Raw genomic sequence first — 14,216 nt, forward strand, 5'->3', positions numbered from 1 at the left:
CTGTGGTTTTCTCGAGCACGGTTATATGTCAGACATTTAAACGGCGACGGATAGCGGAAAGCAAACCCCGTATTGAGTCAATACTGTCATCGATTGGTAAACATAATCCTTAACGTAAATATCCCAGGTTCGTACACAACGATGTTCCTTACATGTTGACTTTGCGCGCAGCCTTGGCGGCGAGCTGCATCCTGTAGGCTTTGCACCGGGTGGATTTGCGAGCGGTTTGCTTGGTTCTGGCCATGGCGCTAGCTTCCTTCTTAGACAGTCAGAGTATAGCCTCGAAATGCCCATGTGAAATGTATAAAGCCGGCAGTGGCATCTGCTGATTGGACACCATCTCCCCACCACCCCGATTGGCCCGTTACGGAGGCCTCCTCTGTCGGCTATCGGAAGGGATGCTTTGCTTCTCTTTTTTTTGACCGCGCACCCAAAACAGTACACTGCGCACCCAAAACAATACACTGCGCGCCCATAAAACACACTGTACGCCAAAAAACAATACACTTTGCGTGCGCCCGCAATAATACACTGCGCGCCCAAAACAATAGATCACTGCTGGCCTTTACACGCAATAATAGTCGCCATAGTCAAGAGTGAAATCTTGTGTTATAATTTAATGCTAGCCTGCTATGGCAAAGGAGGCCAATAGTACACTGCGCGGATGCAACTGCACACTGCGCGCAGGCAAAAGCACAATGTGCGCGCAAAAGTACACTGCCGGCCCTTTATGCGCAATAATAGTCGCTGAAGTCAAGAGTGAAATCTTGTGTTATAATTTAATGCTAGCCTGCTATGGCAAACGAGGCCAATAGTCCACGGCATTAGGACACTGCCGCGCGATAATATTCGCCAAAGTCAAGAGTGAAATATTTTGTTCTAATCACCACATGTTCAGTAATGGCATTTCCCCCCTTTATTCAAATTACAACCTCTCACTTTCAGTTATTTGAAATGAAATAATCTCTCAAATATCACTATATCTAAAACAAGCCATAGAAAGTTGGTTGCAATTTCAATTAAATCATCCAGAAACGACAGAACAAACTCAAATACACTAATAGGAGAAAATATATATTTATTGATATTGTATGTTGTATAGCCTTACTTGTTGGTATCTCAGACGACCAGAACCTTAATAATAATCACCATACTTACTTCACATAGCACGGACATATAGTAGACTACTGACACTCACTCCTATGGAATGGGTATGGGGACTGGACACGCCGGGACCCAGACCCTACTGTTGTCGATCACACATATTAATGTCGTGTTCAGGGTGCTATCAGAGTTATCGGAAATACCTAGTTCCGACTGGGAAGTTTCACTTGAATGACCCTCCAAGTAGGAATTACAAGTGAGAAATAGTGAAAATGTTGTTGCCAATCTTATTGGTTTAAGAATTGTTCCGACTTCAAAACCACTTGAACACAATCATGTGGGAGTTACAACTTCCCATTTTCCACGAGAATGTGAAGTTGGCATAATACAGCATTCAAGTGCTAGTTGGTACTAGGAAACAGACATTTCTGACTTGCTAACTGGTTGAACGCGTTACAATAGCCTAAGTATATAATATGATTGACATAACCACAATAGAAAGGCCTTGGAAGTGCCATAAGTGAAAGCCGACATATTTCATTATTTTTACATTAACCTCTTTAACATGTATTAAATGCATAATGAAGAAAATTGTGTAATTTAGACTCTACGAAATATGAAATGCATTATGAAGAAAATCGTGTACTGTTTCCTACACGGAAAAGGGGCCTTTCTGACCAAAAGTGCACCAGTATCCCAAAGTATTAATCGAAATCAAGCATAGAAAACAGCGTTAGCATTAATAAAACAATTTTTCCCACGAATTAAGTTGCACGTAAATGTGTGTATTTTCTCACAAATGATGTTCAGAAAATCTCAAACAGTACATAGGCATACAACTACAATGTTTGAAACATTATTAAATAAAGACAACATTTCTGTATATTCATAACGTTTAATTAGCCATAATAAAGAAAATAAAGAAAAATAGGCTATCCGTTTATGGTTGTTGTGTATTAAATTGCTGTCTTTTCGCACGAATTAAGTAGCACATAAATTTGTGTCTTTTCACACAGAAACGCACGAAATCTGCTGAAATACATTATGCTACCTGTGGTTTTCTCGAGCACGGTTATATGTCAGACATTTAAACGGCGACGGATAGCGGAAAGCAAACCCCGTATTGAGTCAATACTGTCATCCATTGGTAAACATAATCCTTAACGTAAATATCCCAGGTTAGTACACAACGATTTTCCTTACATGTTGTGCTATGTCCTGCAGGACATCACCCCCTTCATCTTGCTGGGGGAAAAAATAACACACAAACACAGACATTTTTCAATGTTGGGAACAAATTTTACATGAACATTTAAATCAAGATGGATTAAGAGATGCCCAGGCTGATGCGCAAAGGCAACTACGCCGAGTGTGTGGGTGCTGTCGCACCAGTCTACCTGGCTGCCGTGCTCGAGTGCCTGACTGCTGAGATCCTGGAGTTGGCCGGAGACATTGCCCGTGCAAACAAGAAGCCCCCATTACCTACTCCCCAAGAAGACCGTCAAAGCCAAGTAAATTCGTTACTGCGGCTTCAACTTGACAACTCAACCTCCAAAGGCTATTTTAAGAGCCAACCAATTGAGTGGGTGTATACACAATTATGTCGACTATTTCTTACATACATGGCACTATATCATGTTCCCACATGAGGCCATGAATGAACAATAACACCTACTAGGCCTCGTTTGCCATAGCAGGCAAGCATTAGATTAGAACACAAGATTTCACTCTGGACTTTGGAGACTAATATTCCGCATAAAGGGCCGTCAGTGTGCTGTTGCGCGCGCACAGTGTGCTTTTGCCGGCGCGCAGTGTGTAGTTGTGTGCAGGCAGTGTACCATTGGCCTCGTTTGCCATAACAGGCTAGCATTAAAATATAACACAAGATTTCACTCTTGACTTTGACGACTATTATTGCGCGCAAAGGGCCAGCAGTGTGCTATTGTACGCACGCGCTTAGTGGACTATTGTTTTGGGCGCCCAGTGTATTGTGTTGGGCGCGCTGTCCTAAAAAAAAGAAGCAAAGCATCCCTTCCAGTAACCGACAAAGGAGTCCTCCGCAATGGGCCAATCGGGGTGGTGGGGAGATGGTGTCCAATCAGCAGATGCCACTGGGGTCTTTATACATTTCACATGGGCATTTCGAGGCTATACTCCGACTGCAAATCCACCCTTGACAAAGCATACAGGAAGCAGCTCAACGCCAAGTCTGCGCGCAGGAGCGCCTCCCAGTTATAGGCCCGGCACCGTGTCTCAGAGAGATCCGTCGTTACCAAAGGGCCACTGAGCTGCTCATCCGCATTGTGCCCTTCCAGCGCCTGTGGAGAAAAATCGCCGACCTGCGCTTCCAGAGCTCCGCCGTGATGGCCCTGCAGGAGGCTAGCGAGACTTACCTGGTCGGTCTGTTCGAGGACACCAAACTGTGTGCCATCCACGCAAAGAGGGTGACCATCGTGTCCTAGGACATCCAGCTGGCCCGCCTTATTGGCAGAGAGCGAGCTATAAGGAATAAGTCATCTCATCATTCAAGTAATATAGGGAGGGATCTTAGCACCACCTGCTGGATCAGAAGTACTCTTCACCAAATTATCAGAGAGCCATCATCTCTCAACCGGTGCAATTTTCATAAGTATGTGGTAAAAATAAAAATACAACAGCTCATCATATAGACAGTGGTTTCAAAACTCTAAGCACATGTTCAAGTAGAGCACACCAAATCATACAGGTACTTGTTCACCACACTGAATCAGTGTTTAATCTAGAAATACATGCTTCGCATTGCAATACATGTTCTTGTAAAGTCATTGCTTTCCACAATGCAATGCTCACATCACTTTCCATGTGATATTGTTGTTCACTTGTTCAAATGCATTTGACTATGACCTAATCCGACTGCTCTGAATTCATAATCACTTCACGGTTTGGTGTTAACCTACCGATTTTCAACTGCTTTGCCTACTACAGATTAGGAACACTGTCATGAAAATGTATGGTTGGGAAGTCTAAAATGAGGGTAACTCCCCTTAAGGTAAATGTCTGTGTTCTGAGTGGCAAAAAAAAAAAAAATGTTTTATAACATTTAGATATGTGCATACTGGCTTTCCTTAGGCAAACGCATTTAGAAGGGAAAGAAGTGGAACCAATTAATACTTTTCTTGCTCTTCAATCAAAACAAAACCTTCACAAAGTGGTGCGTTTTGCCCCAAAATGACCCCTGAGGATCAGTGTGTTCTCATTTGTCAGTAATTGACCCTGACATACTCCCTTTAAATTGTACTATTTTACTCAAATATATACTGTAATGTACTACTATTATGATGATGACTATTATGATTTTACTTCACGGTAAGTAGAGCAAAATGTTCCTTTTTCAAACTCCCCGACGGTAGATGGCGCTGATGAGCGCCACAGAACCATATGCGCTGCACCCCGAAGTTAGTGACAGAAGAAGAGATACTATTGCTGCGAAATACAAACACGTCACTACCTCAAGAAGTCTGGTAATAGGCCCTTTTCACGTGACGTCAGACAACTTCCGTTCTGCCGCGATGCAGGTTATGTTTACATCCGGTGTCGCTTAGGAACGCTTAGCTAGTAGCACATCATTATGGAGTTCACCCAGTCCCTTTCACATCTGCCACCAATACGACTTAACGACGTAGAACGACTTGCTGACAAGTGGTCCCTTACTTCAAGATCGAAGCTTGATAAAGGCTACAAGTTCTTCGTTGAAGGTTACCTGTTTGATTATGAAGGTACGTGTTTATCTTTATTTAGCTTAAATTAGCCCTATGCTAGCGAAGGTTATGAGCTGACGAGTTTCTGTTTTGCAGCCTCTTTTTAATATTACTGCTGTTTGTATCGACCGTAAGATAAGAGTCAGTAATGTATTAATGGCTAATGCTGCGCCCTTTCTCCCAATCACTGTATTGAAACAGTCTCAAGTGTAGTTAACGGTGAGGTGACAGTGAGAGGGCGATGTTACAGGTCCATGAAGAAAAATGAGGAGGCTCATCGGCTTCAGGTTTCTCAGATAAACAGTTCTCTAACATTATGATAAGATAGGTTAAGATAGATAAGTTTTCTTTTTGTTGTGTTTTGCTGCGGTTGCAGATTTAATAAGAATGATTCCACAAAGTTCCACTGTGGATCAGTTTGTTTCTCAGTCTGAGCTCTGATTTTGTATCATTAAACTTAATACACAACAAAATTCTTACAAACCGATGTGGGTTGTTAACGGCAATAAAGACTGGGAAAGATTCTGTGATAACTCAAAATGTTCAAATTTTCGATAAGTGTTGGCACTACTTGTCAAAGGTTTCAGAACAGCCAATTTTTCTTAATTAAAAAAAGAAATTGGGTTTTGAAAATTGTGTACAGTAGTTTATAATGAAACGCAGAAAAAATGTTTTGTAAGTACAGCACTAATTGTTATGTCTCTATGAACAGGTTACACTAGACTCTGCAGAGGTTCCTGTGGTACTCAATCACATGTCATGTTCCTGCTCTGCTGGGAAAGCACTATGTAATCACATAGTAGCACTTCTTTTTCAAAGTGCTCACTATGTTACCATGGGCTTTAAGACAGTGCCATTGCCTCTGTCATGCACCAGCGCACTGCAGACCTGGCACCGGCCTAGGACACAGGTCAGATATTATTTGTTACACTGATGCAGAACTTTGCAGTTTGTATTGACTTTTGACAATGTATTGTTCATCATTATTATGTCCCTCATCTCTCCTGATCGCCCTCACCCAACGGGCACGTATTTCTCCATCAACAGGGAAATCGTGAAAACTCAGATACGGGAATTTCTGTTTGTTGTTTGAACAAAATGGTACACTGCAATAGCATCTTCTCGAAGATTGTGCCATGCTTCGGTGTTGGATGGGATACTGTTGCGATACAGACACCGGGAGAAAAGAAACAGCTAAATTAACATTCAGCTTTGACCAGGAATCAATATTTATCTAGCTATCATGCACAACAGTATTTGAATAGGTGAGTTACTATACATTCATGAATAAACTAACTGCCTAACAAAGGGTTAGATAGCTAGCTAAGTAAACTTGTTACATTACAGCCAGGCAGCAATGTAACGCTACCTTTTAACGTTATCGGTATCTGGTACTAAGTTGTTGTTAGCTAACGTTAGCCCACTTTTAAGTAACTAAGGCAGTGAACAATTATGAATTAACAATAACGTTAGCAAGTTACAAACCATTGCATATACGTAAACATTATTACTCTTAACTTTACTAATTTAACTTAAACGTACCTTTTGGAATTTCTTCAAGTAGCTAGCTTGCTAGTTAGTGGTCAACAGTTGTATTTTCGTTGAGAAGTCTCAGGTTACGGGCGAACGGAAGTGAAGTTAACCTGCTACGCGGAAAGGCGGAAGTTAGATGACGTCATCGTGAAAAGGGCCTATAAATTGAGCTGAGACGAGACTAGGTATGTAACAATGAAATGTCGTCCAATTGAGTACTCACTCTCTTAAACTTTAAATCTTGAAGTAAATTATTTGTTTGTGCGTGTGAACATGATTTAGTGTGGTGAATGTATTCCAAATAATTTAACATAAATACAGGAAATGATGCGCAAAAATCAGCCGCTTTTGCAAGTCAAATCTATGCTGGACAAATGCACATTATTTTAATGACAGTTTTTTGATTACATGTTTTGTCTGCGCATTTGTTGGGTCGTATGTGACCGATGGTTAGCGAGCTCTCGTTTGGCCATGTGTTACTAGCTAACGTAGCCTAGACTAGCTAGCTAGCTAGACATTTGCACTCCAAAAGACAGGAAGTGATCAACCTTTTGCTAATATAGGATACTTGGATCGGTGATTTCATAGATTTCACATGCACAGATTGAATCCTATGAGATCAATGATTTTATTCTATATCAGGGTCATGATGTGAGTTCAGTGAGGAAATATTGTTCAGCTTTACTGGAGGTGGCCTCATTAAAGACTACCGTGTGGGGCCAATAAAGCATTTTCAGCCATGAATATTCCATCGTGTGTGTGTGTGTGTGTGTGTGTGTGTGTGTGTGTGTGTGTGTGAGAGGGAGAGAATGTTCACTGCAATCTGATAACGAATAAGGGCATGTCGTAATCCAGGTGGAATAAACTGTGTCCCCCACATTGACAGAATGTCTGTATTTTTGTGTTATTTATTTTACAGGAAGCTGAGGGGGGTCATTTCCTGCGAGACCTTGCGCAACATGTAAAGGAAATGTATGCGATCAACGAGGAGGGTGCCGTGGCGAGTGATGGTCCAGAGGAGGTAGGCGTCATCCGTAAGTGATCACCGGTCGGAGTTTTGCAAAGGCTTCTGCAATTCTTCTTGGCGTGACATATGCTCTGAATCTCAGCCACCCCTAAAAGGTGGAGTACACGTTCAAGACATTCCAGAAAGTGTTTGTGGAGCTGGACTGCTCAAAGCACACAGTCAAGATGACAGGCCTCAAGAACAAATGACTGTCTTAAGCAGAATGACAGGCCAGAGGACAATTGTCATAGACTGAATGTCAGGGTTACTTTGTAACACCTTCGTAGTTAAACGCTGAGGTGCCTTTTGGAACTCTTCTCTCCCTTCATTTTTTCTGGTAGCAGGTCAGGAACGGTGTCCTCTACCGCAGGCCCGCTTGTTCTTGGTGAAGCCGCCTGGCCCACAGAATCTGTGCTGGGACCAATCTCTGCCTACCGGGGGATGGTCACCGAGAGGCGGGACTCGAGCACATTGCGGTCTGGGACCCCGTCCCCGATGGGCCCGTGGCGGTCATCTACGCTAAAGAAGTTAGAGGGTAAGGAAGACACGTTTATTCTGCAAGGTGTGTTTTAAAGGGTCACTGCCACTGTATTTTCCATTGCGTTTTTGTATACGAAAGATACAAAAGAGGTGTTTTTTAATGAAGGATGTCATTGTGAAATGTAATGTCCATTTTGTTCCCGTACAGTTGCGGTTTGAAATTTCCTTTTTGGAATCCATTGTATCATTTTGAGGTTTCATCAAGGTCACACACCTTTTACCACTGGTATTTTGACAATTCTACCATCAATCAATTAAGTGGATCTATAAAGCCCTTTTTACATCAACAGATGTCACAAAGTGCTATACAGAAACCCGGCCTAAAACCCCAAACGGCAAGCGATGCAGATGTAGAAACGCGGTGGCTAGGAAAAACTCCTTAGAAAGGCACAAACCTAGATAACAACCAGGCTCTGAGGGGTGCCCAGTGCCCTTCTGCCTATGCCGGGTGGAGATTATAACAGTATACGTGGCCATTAAGGGCACATTTATCTCCAAGATGTTCAAACGTTCATAGATGACCAGCAGGGTCAAATAATAAGCACAGTGGTTTTAGAGGTTGCAACAGGTCAGTCAGTACATCAGGAGTAAATGTCACTTGTTGTTAGTGTTGTAGTTCCTATTTCTACGGTGTTGCCTACCTGCAGCAATCAGGATTTACCTGCAGTGTTGATAGCAATTCAGTAATTTGTCAACTCATAATAACAGATGTTTTGCAAACCGTTGATGTTTAAATAAATGGATTCCCGGTGTCCGGATACCTTTTCTCTTAAGGGATGTGATTGAGTGAATCCAAAGTAAGTTGGTCTAAATACATAATAGGATGAATCATTCAGGTAAAATAACACAATGTCTATTTGAGTCGAATCAACGTAATATAATCATTTTTACGTCTCTATCATCTTTACTCAATGTATTGGACCACATCAACTCAACTTACTCAAGCTTATCTACTCATAAAAACAAGCAAAAAGATCTACTCAACAATATGACGTGTGCTTTTGTTGACTGTAATAGCTTGAGTACATTCCACAAAGTCATTTTTTACAGTGTATCTAAAGACACGTTTGTTGTGGTGATGCACTTTTTCTTTGACGTTGAACTTGCATTGAACAGACAAATCCATTTCGTTACAACCCTTTTGTAGTATGACTTAGGAATATTTGTTGATGATCCTAATGTCTATGCGTGAATAGTGATTGGTTGTTGGTGAAATATTGCTGAGAACCCATCGTTTCCTGGCCTTTTTTCACTATTGAGCAATTTTGAAACATTTGTTTTGCTATTGGATTCATAATGGTGACCTGGGACAAGTAATTAGTGAAAACCAGAGTTCAGCAGTTGCCATTAAAGCGATCGAACCAAGTCATCCTAATAGGCTAGTATTAGCCTAAAGCAGGGTTTCCCAAACTCGGGCCACGTTTTGGGAGTTTTTGCCCTAGCACTACACAGCTGATTCAAATAATAAACTCATCATCATCAAGCTGGAGTATTAGAATCAGTTGTGGAGTGCTAGGGCAAAACGCAAAACGCGCACCCCTTGGGGACCCCAGGACCGCGTTTGGGAAACGCTGGCCTAAAGAGCAAATGCTGAAAGGGAATCACCATGAGGTGCAGTACCCACATTTAACCACAAGATGGCCTCCGTGCTCCACTGTAAAGTTTGGGCCTCTGCATGACAGTTTTTTGGATGACATGTTTTGTCTGCACATTTGTTGGGTCGTATGTGACCGATGGTTAGCGAGCTCTCGTTTGGTCATGTGTTACTAGCTAACGTAGCCTAGCCTAGACTAGCTAGCTAACTTGTAGCTAATTTTCCCCAAACCTCTGACACTCTCTAGCGGTAGGATGACTAAATCGCTGCGAGGTCAACGTTTAAATTCAACGGTACGTTTTGCTTCTAACGACACCCTTCTAGCTAGCTGACCACCCATTTTCAGTGCAATTTGAGAAAGTGAAGGCAGGTTTTGAGCGTTTTCAAATAAGTTATATGTACACATTTAGTGGAACACGCTGCGTATTCTAAAATTCGACTGCGCGACAGACCACACATCATGTAATATCCATCTGTTTACCTCTGAAAAATAGCTAACGGATTTTCTAATGTTACTAGCTTAGTTGCTAAATGTTGATAGAAGTGCTAAGACAGCAAAAAGGGAAAACATTTAAAGCGTTAGATAATACATATCACGAAAACAGCGGAATGTGGTCAAGCTTTATCGTATCAGACGGAGGCGTTTTGCACAATCTGCAAAAATGTATTTGGAACTTTGACCCGTGAACTGTTTGACACCTATCACTGTTGGGTATGTTTCGTCTTACAACAGCTACATCGAGGTAGTATTTAGTCAAATTGTACAATGTATCCATCAATATTAAACTCATTGGGACACTAATTGTCATTACAGATAACATCACACAAAAAACGTGGGTACACTTTTAGTTATTGTGTAAACGTTCATCACCTTTCAATGCCTTGGCTGTGAAATGTAAATGTGTATACATATTCAGATATCTTTCCAAAATGTGTATAGTATGCCAAGTTATTTAGGTACATGTATTAACACCACAGCGTGGAGAAAGTCAAGAGGAAGCAGTGGACGTGTTCCGTGCCATGGAGGACTGCTGGGCAGGGATGGCTATCCCCCAGGCTGCCAAGGTTAGGCTTATTTTGTTATTAGGAGAGTACCGTGTGTATGTGATGTTTATCTGCTAGTAACAGTTTGGTTTTCTTATCTACCAAGGTGCGTGGTGTACCTCGGCAGACCCTGGCGGACAGGCTGAGCGGCCTGGTGACCCGTGGTTGTCGCAGTGGACCGCCCACGTTGCTTGCACCAGAGGATGAAAATTCTCTGGTGCAGTACTGTATCTACTGCGCCGGCCGTGGGATCCCCTTCACCAGACAGAGGCTGATGAAATACGCCGACAAAATATGCAGGTATTTGGTGTTCTCTGTATTTATGTATGTAGACTGGTGGACTGACTGTTCTCAATGTGTGTGATGTAAATGTGGATGTGTATGGTGATGCCAAAACAAACATTTTCATCCTGGATGGACACTTATATGTATTCTATTCTATTGTAGGTTTCGGCACCCAGGGGAAACAATCCCACCACTGGGGAAGCGGTGGTGGGAAATGTTCAGGAGGAGCCACGAGAACCTGCGCATGAGGAGGCCGGACACCCAGGACAGGGGGAGTGCTGAGTGTGGCACGCGTCTGACGATGGACACCTTCTTCGCTTCTTATGAGAAGCACTTGAAGGAGAGTGGGTTGAGGGAGAAACCCAGACAAATCTATAACTGCGATGAGTCTGGGTTTCGTAGCGACCAGAGCAGGCACAAAGTGCTTGCTCCCCGGCCCGCAAAACACGTGTACCAGCAGGCTCCTGGGACCAAGGAGCACATCACAGTGCTGGCCTGCGTCAACGCAGCTGGGGAGGACGTCCCCCCCCAAATCCCCCCCCCCTCCCCCTTTATCATCTACCCCAAGTGTTTCCCCGGTGGCCACTACACACTTGGATGCCCCCCCCCAAGCCTTGGCTAGCGGTGGCTACATTGACGGGGACCATGTTCAGGAAGTGGTTTCTGCACTTCATTAAGCATGCAGTGAAGGAGCGCCCTCTCCTTCTCCTCTTCGATGGGCACAATAGCCACATGGACCCGGAGGTGCTCGCGGCGGCACTAAGGGAAGGGGTTCTACTTCTTTGTCTTCCACCACACTGCACCCGTGTCCTGCAGCCGCTGGACGTGGCATACTTTGGCCCTTTAAAGGCTGAGTTCTCCAAGGTAGCTGGAGACCTTAGCCATTTTGACCACTCCTACATGGTAAACAAATCAGAATTTGCCAGAGTATTCCGCTACTCGTACCAGCGATGCAAGGACATGCGCTATGTGGTGGAAGGGTTTAATAAGTGTGGCCTCTTCCCTTTTTGACCCTTTTGAGCCATTGAAGGGTCCCGTTTAATGTTGTCTCTGTCCCTACTGTGTCCCACCACCGTCTCTCCTGGAACCAGCAGCACTGTGCCATCCGTCAGCGCCTCCTCCCCAGCGACCACAGGAGGACCCTCAGCCCCATCTCCAGTCCCAGTCCCAGGCCTAGCTCTAGAAGAGCACCCCCTAATAGAGGGTGGGCTGATAGCAAAGGACCTGGCGCACATCCTTACTGTCCTGAAGTATCGGATGGACCGATACAGAAGAGTCGCTGTGGTCGCCACGTGCCTCACCGGGGAGGAATACACGCGCCGGTGGCAGGAGAGGGGTGAGAAGGAGAGGGGAAAGAGCGTCGGGCAGCCCTCGGAACACAGAGGGCACAGGAGAGGCCTGCCGTGGATGAGACCATTGGCGCCATCGCCTCTGCGGGACCCCCTGCCGGAACCACTCCTGACAGCTGTATCACCACTGCCAGTGCCTCCCGGTGTGCAACACCTGTAGGAGCCGCCGGAGTCCCCAGCTGCAGAAGGCCACGTGCCTACTCTCCCGGCCACACCGTCGTCGGCCCCTCAACCCCCAAACCCACCGTTACAAACACCGGCTCCTCCAAGCCATCGTCGGCGGTTTTGTCCACCGCCACCGCGATGCACACCACCCACCCTGTCTGTCACCACCAACACGGCCTCCTCTGGACCAACTGCCTCCTCAGACTCCCCTGGTCACACCACCGTAGCGGCCTCATCTGGTGTCCCTGGCCCCCTGCAATTTGAATACCGCCACCTCCACAGGTAAACGCGTGTTAAATTACATAAAAATGACTGTTTGTTATCTGTTTTATACAACAGCAATGTAAACAACAGAATATCTCTTTACATATCTACAGTGCATAGCACCAGCCCTCAAGTCATCTCCACCTCCTCCAAAACCTCTGCGGCTTCCTCCAGAGGTGTTGGTGTAAAAAAGTGGAAAAGGGTTTTCATGAAACATGCTCTGTCTAACAGTACTTTTTCTCAAACTGCAGCACAGAGAAGGAAGAGAAAAGCTCCACCGGTCACGTCGGTCACGCCACCCATGGCACCGCTCTCAGGTACTTCATCTGTTTTTCTCTCTCTCTCTCTCTCAGTTGTATCAATTACTATTGTTGCTGAAGAACTTCTACATTTTGTAAAACCATATTAATCCATCTATTATTTGGTATAAAAGAAGACGACCTGCTGTGCTCGCTGCGGGGAGCGTGATCCGCCTGCAAGCTCCTCTCAGGAGTGTAGATCCGAGGTGCCATGGTTGTGCTGTGACTTCTGCCAGCACTGGTTCCACTGCAGGTGTGTGCAGTGGGATCAAGAGGTAGCGGTGGAGCTGGAATATTATTGTGATTTTTGTGACAATATAAGGATGGAGGTCGAGATTTAATTGTTTGTGTTCAAAAGAAATTATTTATTTGTACAAAAAAATAAGTCTAAAATGCTATATATATATATGGAACCACTCTTGTGTAGTTCTTCCTTTACTTTCCAAGTGCATCTCTGCAACAAACTCCAAGTGTTTTCATTGTTTATGTCAATGCACATCACTGAAAATAAAGGTTTATTTGATGTAAATTATTAATACTCATATTTTAGATTTAAACTGTTATCTACTTTCTCAAAACATAAGATGAATCTATAAGACAAATGATGAGACATTGTAGCTGATGGACCATTTTTTAATCGTCCTCAAGAGGGCGCACCGGGCCACGCAATGAAAACTGGACAGGAAATTCATTATTTTTTACCGGAAGCCTAGCCAACTAGTCAAACACTTCCGGTACGCGGGCCGTGTGTCTCTTGAACAAAATTGAACGGATATATCTTGTAATGGAACTGAATAGTAAGGTGGCCAACAACTGGGGCCCGAATGGCGATAATACGTGAGTTTTTTTTTCTCAAAACCGCTCATCAAAAAGCTGAAAATAGTATTTTCACTGAAATTTCAAACTTGCTAATTGCTAACATTTTGACATCACCAAAAATCACCTAACATTGATGGCTTGATCACAAGATAACATTGTTGAAGGTAATGCATTATTTAAACGCTGTTGAATATGCCGAGAATACGGCGTCCCACGCTACGTTTCCGCGTCCCCTTATTTGTGTCATACTACCTTTAGCTAGTAGGTAGCTAGCTAGGTTACTTTCTAAGCTAAGCTAACGTTAGCTAATTTAGGTTTGTCTGTATTAGCGCGAACTAGCTAGTAGCGTATCAACCGTGTTGAGACAGATAGCCTGCTCTGTTTAGAAGCCTCTCAGGTGAGTCGGCAGGCAAAAAAAGAAAATGCCAAATGATGTCTTCACTATGACAAACCTCTTTGTTATGAGCCTTGCTTGAT

At 43.9% G+C, this 14,216-nt stretch overlaps 1 protein-coding gene across 1 annotated transcript; it reads left to right on the top strand.

Annotated features, from left to right (window-relative positions):
- Window positions 1-7,773: 7,773 nt before the first annotated feature.
- On the top strand, window positions 7,774-11,871 carry LOC311136995 (uncharacterized protein; the record flags this gene model as incomplete). Its single annotated transcript, XM_084171324.1, has 5 exons — window positions 7,774-7,915; window positions 10,493-10,579; window positions 10,665-10,858; window positions 11,006-11,125; window positions 11,865-11,871. The coding sequence occupies exons 2-5, from the start codon at window positions 10,535-10,537 to the stop codon at window positions 11,869-11,871; spliced, it is 366 nt and encodes a 121-aa protein (XP_084027450.1). The 5' UTR covers window positions 7,774-7,915; window positions 10,493-10,534.
- Window positions 11,872-14,216: the final 2,345 nt, after the last annotated feature.

This window comes from Coregonus lavaretus, assembly GCF_964263955.1.
Source record: "Coregonus lavaretus genome assembly, chromosome: 11".
Taxonomy (NCBI): domain Eukaryota; kingdom Metazoa; phylum Chordata; class Actinopteri; order Salmoniformes; family Salmonidae; genus Coregonus; species Coregonus lavaretus.